Genomic DNA, 7,300 nt, shown 5'->3' with positions numbered 1-7,300 from the left:
CGAGGCCACCCTGAGCTGAATAGAAGCCATGGGGGCTGGGCTTGGCTTCCCTTACTTTCATCTCTGGGCCGACTGCACCAAATGCCTTCATTTTTCCTTTAAACAAGGCAATGTTTCCAGATCTCCCACTCTTCTAATATCCAACTTTTAATGACATTTAACTAACCTAAAATGAAAAAGAAATGTCGAAGTATTGTCTGAGAAGACTAGGGTCTTAATAGCTTGATGTGGAATCTACTTCACTAGACCACGAGTTTCCATTCAGTTGATCCTAGGACCACTTTATAGTATACATGCCAGCTATATATAAGGTCACTGTGAATTGATGTCAACTCAAGGGCAGGGGTTTTGGTTTATGTATGATTACATGTATCCCTATATATGAACACATATGTGTGTCTATTTTTATATATTTCTACCTGGAAAGGTAACTTATTTCCTCCCATCCCATGAAATATAAAGAACTACTCGTCATAGATTGATGGATATTTTAAGACATTTTTCTGAACATTTACAGATGTGCATAGATAAAGGACGGGTCACACTGTATGTAAAGTGTCATCTACATACATTCTTCAGTCTTTCTAGTAACACCCATATTACAAAGACAGCTACCATAGACATCCATTGGCTTGTGTTTGTGTACTCTCTGGTGTTTATCTTTTCCAAAAAATCTTGGAAGTGGAATTGCAAGGCCAAGATACATGTAAGCTTTAATATTTTCATAGTCACTCCAAACTTTTCCATTAGGAAGAGAAGTTAGGCTCTAAGGGGATGGAGATCAGAACACCCCATCCCCAGAGACAGGTTTGGGGTTTCAGGATCAGGCCTGGTATGATTGTTCTGCCTGACATATCAAACCCTTAATATTGTGTGAGGGCAGGTCAGGAGATGTGGTGGTCAAGTCCTTTGATTTCTGATCTCCACGGTTCTGGGAGGTAACAGAAATGAACAGATCTCAAAAACCAAAAACCCACTGCCGTGGAGTCCACTCTGACCCATAGCGACTGTCGAGGACAGGGTGGATTAGCCCCTGTTCATTTCCAAATTGTAACTCTGTACAGGAGCAGAAAGCCTCACCTTTATCCCGCAGAGCAGCTGGTCGCTTCTAACTGCTGATCTTGTGTTTAGCAGCCCAGCACGCAGCCCACTGTGCCACCAGAGTTCCTAACAACAAACAGGTAAATAAAATGCACGTGCTTCCTGGTTCTGTAGTGGAGCCAGGTGGATAGCTCACAGAGTGTTGACTCAGATTGAAGAAGGCAGGTGGCGCTCATGGGCTGTTCATGACTTCAAGAGAGGAAAACAGCCATATGAGACAACACCTTCCTTGCATTGACTTTTTCACTAGACTCACAATTAAATGGAAATTATCTGATTTTCTTTCTCGTAATTCCTTTCTAGAAACTGCCACTGGTTTCTTTGGCATTTTTCTTTTATAAAGTACCCCTTTCTTCCTTTCTGTGTCCTGCATGTATCTTTATCAGATGAGAACTGTTTCCTGATTAGATTATGGGCATGACAATAGCAATAGGTATTTTTATTTACAGTTACCGTCATATCTATATAGAAGCCAGGCTGGCACTGTTGGGTAAGTCCTAGATGGCTAACTGCCAAATGGGTGGTTCAAACCCACCAGCTCCTCGGTGGGAAATGACAAGGCTGTCTCCCCGCTTAAAGATTTACACCGTAGGATTTGGGGCCCACACTTCATCCGAGCTCCAATCTAAGAACAATCAGTTTTTAAGACGGGGCCCTGCTCAAGACACAGAAGCTAGAAGTGCTATAGCCAAGTGTGGTGGAGATAATAGATGGCTCCTGGTTATTAAAAAGCATTATCAGCTGGGTTCTTAAAGACCTATTTTCAAACAAGCAGCTATCTAAGTGAAACATCAACTAAGTCCACATGGAAGAAGCACACCAACATTTGTGATCCAACGATGGTAAATCATGCAATCCAAATCTGAAAGAGGGCATACTATCAGATATTAAATTGTGAGATTCTGGTCTGCACAGGATATGGATGACAGTGGAAGCCCACATATATTTGCAAGATCTAGACAAGGATATACCTCAGGCAATTTCCTATCCATAATTGAGGGATTGGAAATAACCTGGTTGTCAGACAGAGTATTGGAGAGATGATTAAAGTAGATTAAAATGATCAATCTGACTGGAATGGTTAAAATCTTGTCAATTGATCTCCATTTTAATGCACTTTCTGCTAGATATGGTTTTTAATATTTTCTGTTGTTTTCATATGGGGTTTGTCTCTGATGTATTTTGTCTTTGTTGGTAGTCTTGGCTCTCTCTTCTGTCATTTTCTATGTTCTAGAATAAGGGTTCCCATGGGGGGGGGCGGCGGGGGCGCATGATGGGGGAGGTGCTAGGGATAAGGAGGAGCTGATATCAAGGATTTCAAGAAGGAAGAAGTGGTTTTAAAACTGATGTGGTAGTGATTGTACAACACTGTTATGCTTGAACTACGGAAAGGCATGATGTCTGGATTAGCTCCTAATAAAATGGTTTGGATGGAAAATATCCGCATTGTAATTTATAACCTTATATAGGGTCATGATGAGTCAGAATTCACGAGTTGAAATCAACTCAATGAAGTGGGCTTGACAAGTTGCTTTTAAAAATATATCTATATTTGTGAGGAGTCTGTGGCATAGTGGTTAAAGTGCTCAGCTACTAACTAAAAAGTCACCAGTTCAAATCCACCAGCCACTCTGTGGGAGAAAGTTGTGGTGGAATGGAGTTTTAATACATACTGAAGGCTTCAATTTTTTATCTTCAGCAACAAGTGGTTTAAGTCCTCACTTTCAGTAAACAAAGTTGTGTCATGTGCATATAGTTGGTTGTTATTAAGCCTTCCTCCAATCCTGATAACCCATTCTTTTTCATATAAGACATTTTTTCTGATTATCAGCTCAGGATACAGATTGAAAAATGTGGTGAAGGGATACAACCCTGATATACTTTTTTCTGATTTTAAATCTTGCACATTGTTCAGGAATGCCCATTCTTCTCAATGCTATCCATGGATGGTTAGTCCCATCATCAGCGCTTTACGCTTGCCACATGTTTACCTTCTCTCTGGCACAGATATCCAGCTCACGACGTATCCCTGTACCTTTCTCTCTGGATGTTTCCTGACTCCTGCCACAGTTTCCATCTGCACGAATGCGTCTCTTGTCCAAGGTATTTTCGTTTCTTGCAGTCGCTTTCTAGCATGATCTTTGCTTCTACTCTGGGCCCTCCATTCTGTTCTGTCCAAGTGAATGTTGTATGCTAATAATTAAAACCCTTCGGTCGACTTCCAGTTTTCAGCATTTAGAAAATAACCGTCTTGACATGACCTTGGGGGCCTGCAGACAACGTGCCTTTCTCTTTATCTTCCCTCTCTTTGCTCTCATTTACGTTCCAGCCATCTTGGCCTTTGCTGCAATACAAGGTGCCTTATATAAACCTATTGCAAATGCTATTCATTCAATTGGAAAGATATTTTCCCTTTTACTTGACATTCTTCCTCTTAGCCTTCAAATCTCTTATTTTTCAGATCCCAGGACAATTCTCATTTCTTTAGGGGAACCGATTACAAGGATCTACCTATAACCCCCTCCCTGGGGCACAGACAACAGAAAAGTGGATGAAGGGAGATATCGGACAGTGTAAGACATGAAAAATAATAATGTATAAATTATCAAGGATTCATGAGGCGCGGGGCAGGGAGGGAGGGGAAGAATGAGGAGCTGATACCAAGGCCTCAAGTAGAAAGCAAATGTTTTGACAATGATGGCAACACATGTACAGATGTACTTGACACAATGGATGGATGTAATGGATTGTGATAAGAGTTGTACGAGCCTCAAATAAAATGATTTTTTATAAATAACAAAAAATAAATAAAAGGGCAACACCACAGCAATGAAATTATAATTTAGTTGTGATAACTTGTCTTAGAACTTCCTATTTTTACCTCAAAGCTATAATTGAGGGGCATTATATGCTGTTTATCACCACACTGAACATGTAGTAAGAACGCACTTCTCAGGGCTGTTAAGCTGCTTCTTATTAACACTAAAGCTATACTCACAACCCAGCATCTTGGGCTGTATTTTTTTTGTTGTTATAAGGGAATTACTATGACTGTGTAGTTAATCTGAAAGGAATTGGATTATAACTGGAGTCATGGTGAAAGGAGAGGTGAAATTATTTGGTATTGTTGTGGAAAATCAATGTACTTGGGATATAGAAACAATGTGGTGGTCACACATTGGACACAGAAAAAGAAATCCTCCCTGATCATCTATCCAAATGAGAGATGTTTGTTAAAGGCTATAAGAAATACATGCTTCTTTTTCAGGAGTATGTCTCACCAAATGTAATTATATATTTATGTACATACTTATCTGATTACTATCTGTCTCTCCCACTTGTTTGCAAACTCTCAGAGAGCAGTATTCACTACCTATTATGATACATAAACCCACTGTCAGAAGTTGAAAGAGAAAATAGTGGGATGGAGGGTGAGTTTGTTATAAAGGATGGTAAGGAGGCTTTTGGGGGATGAAGGATGTGTTAATTATGTTGATTGTGATGATGATTTGGTAGACATAAGTCAAAACTTTAAATTCTAACAAATACCCCTTTAAATTCTATATTTTGCATATGTGCAGTTTATTATAAAACAATTATACCTCAATAAAGTTAAGATCTAGATCTAGGCTAATGATTGTCAATAATGTGTCAATTTAAACCAATGTGAGAATTAATAGCACAGTTAGGAAATTTTTTTGACAATATCTATTAAAACTTAAAAATCCTTGGTTTCTGGAAATCTTTGATAAAGAAATAAAATCTTGAGTGCACAAGTTGATATACAAAGGTGTTTACTGCAAGAATTTAAAGAGTATAACTACTATGCATGCCCATCAATAAGGAAATACTGATAAATTATCAGCTATCATGCAACTTTTTAAAGGATTTGCCTGAGATAAAGACTATGAAATATTGTTAAATAAAACGGCAAAGTGCAGAGTCTGGTCTTTTTATGATTTTGGGATTTTTCCACATGTTCTTCCACTCTACCCAAAACCTTCTATTGTGCTCTCTTTCCGGAGAATTGATCATGGTAGATGGGCACGATCTTGTTCTGGTTTGATGGTAATGGAGACATTTCCATAGGGTTCCTGAGTCAATTGGATAAATTGTTTCCACTTGTTTCCGGTTTCATTACTCTTCTTCCCTATAGCCAGGGAGCGACCAATAATTGACCCTTAGCTGGTCAATCGCGGGCTTTTAATACCCCAGCTGCTACTCATTAAGGAAGGCTGCAGGACATTGTCTTTGTGGATTATGGTATGCCCAGAGACCCAGAGGCTCTCTCCGACTGTGGTCCTGACGCCCCAGCAGCAGTGAATCATCACTTCAAGGTATTCCGTTATATCTAAGACATTTTGGTAACTTTGTACCCTGTGTGCTTTACCACAGGAGTCCTGCTGGCCGAGTGGACTATGAGTTGAGATGCTAACAGCAAGGTCACTAGTTCAAGAACATCAGCTGCCTCCAAGAGGAAGATGAGGCTTTCTGTTCCTCTGTTCCTTGTAAATCAACATTTACAACCTCAGAGAACCACAGGGGCGGTTTCGTCTGTCCCACACTTCCCAACTGACTCTGTGTCAATGCGTTTGGCTCATGTTCTACATTCATGAATATCCCGGTGTCTGAGTACAAATATCCACTGTCAATCCTACTTATATTTTTAGCGATAGTCCGACTCTCAGACCCTCCTTTTAGTCCTCTCCCCTGGTTTTTACACTCTTATAAATCAGTGAAGTAAAAATGATGGATTTTACTTTCACAAAAATTTTAAGTTCAAGTTCAGGCTCCAGCATTAATTAACAGTCAACTTTGGGGTAGAACTGAAAAACTTTCAGGTTCTTGGTTCCACAATTAAAAAACTAAATAAATTAAAAGAAAAAAATATCTATTTATTCTATTTGAAGCATCAATGAAGTGATTTATTTGACATTGCCTTTGTTGTTCCTACCACATGACCTTCATTTTCCTGATGGGTCAGGGTAAAAAGGAGGGCACAGATACTTACTGGATTATATGACTCAGCTGTGAGTGATGGTTGACAGGGTTACCTTTGCGTGGTGGCCTGTTGCTGTTGTTCTGGTTGGTGCCATCCAGTCTGGGCTCACTCAAAGCAGCCCTGTGTGCAACAGAAGGGAACTCCCGGGCAGGCTCCATTCCGGCACGGTTCTCCTGCCCAGAGTTGCAGCCACTGTGTCCATAGTTGCGGCCCTTTCTCTTTTCTCCTGTCCCTCTGCTTTACCAAGCACGATGTCCTTCTCCAGGGACTGGGCTCTCTTGAAAACCTCTCCAAAGTATATGAGAGGAAGTCTTACCAGCCTTACCTCTGAGGAGCATGCTGGCTTTCATTCTTCCACCGCAGATCTGCTTGCTCTTTTGGCCGTCCGTTGTATTTTCAGTATTCTTTGCCAACACCGCAATTCAATTGCGTCAATTTTTCTTTGGCCTTCCTTATTCAAGGTCCAACCTGCACATGCAAAGGAAGCAATTGAATACCATGGCTTGCGTCAGGTACACTTTAGTCTTCCAAGTAATACCACTGTTTTTGAACACTTTCAAATGTGTTGTGTGGTAGATTTACCCAATGCAATGCATACTTTGCTCTCTTGACTGTTGCTTCCATGAGTGTGGATTATGGATCCCAGGAAGGCAAAATCCTTGGCAGCTTCAATCTTTTCTTCATTTATTCCACAGGTCTAGTTATGAGGATTTTGGTCTTCCTTACATTGAGTACTAATCCACACTGAGGCTGAAATCCTTGATCTTCATCAGCATGTGCTTCAAGTCCTCATCACTTTAAATAAATAAGGTTGTGTCATCTGCATGTTTTAGGTTATTTATTTTTTTTTTTTAATTAGTCAATTTATTGGGGCTCATACAATTTCTTAAATGCTTCTTACCCCCATCACCCACCACTATCATGATCCCAATTCTACCTTACAAATCCAGCTAGACCAGAGCATGTACACTGGTGTAGATAGGAACTGGAAACACAGGGAATCCAGGACAAATGATCCCTTCAGGACCAGTGGTGAGAGTGGTGATACTGGGAGGATGGAGGGACAGTGGGGTGGGAAGGGGGAACTGATTACAGGGATCTACATATAACCTCATCCCTGGAGGATGGACAACAGAAAAGTGGGTGAAGGGAGACATGGACAGTGTAAGACATGACAAAATAATAATTTATAGATTA

The 7,300-nt window shown here is 40.3% G+C and overlaps 1 protein-coding gene across 1 annotated transcript in view; it reads left to right on the top strand.

The window, feature by feature from the left end:
• SCGB3A2 (secretoglobin family 3A member 2) overlaps nt 1-1,854 on the top strand; it is a 5,694-nt gene extending 3,840 nt beyond the window's left edge. Inside the window, exon 3 of the mRNA XM_004697067.1 lies at nt 1,681-1,854. Within this exon, the coding sequence (XP_004697124.1) occupies nt 1,681-1,854 (174 nt within the window). The remainder of the gene's footprint in view (nt 1-1,680) is intronic.
• Nucleotides 1,855-7,300: the final 5,446 nt, after the last annotated feature.

This window comes from Echinops telfairi, unplaced genomic scaffold (assembly GCF_000313985.2).
Source record: "Echinops telfairi isolate 266 unplaced genomic scaffold, ASM31398v2 ScPeMD7_7469;HRSCAF=8507_0, whole genome shotgun sequence".
NCBI lineage: Eukaryota > Metazoa > Chordata > Mammalia > Afrosoricida > Tenrecidae > Echinops > Echinops telfairi.
Note: the sequence above shows the minus strand (reverse complement) of the source record. Positions and strands in the feature narration are given on the sequence as shown.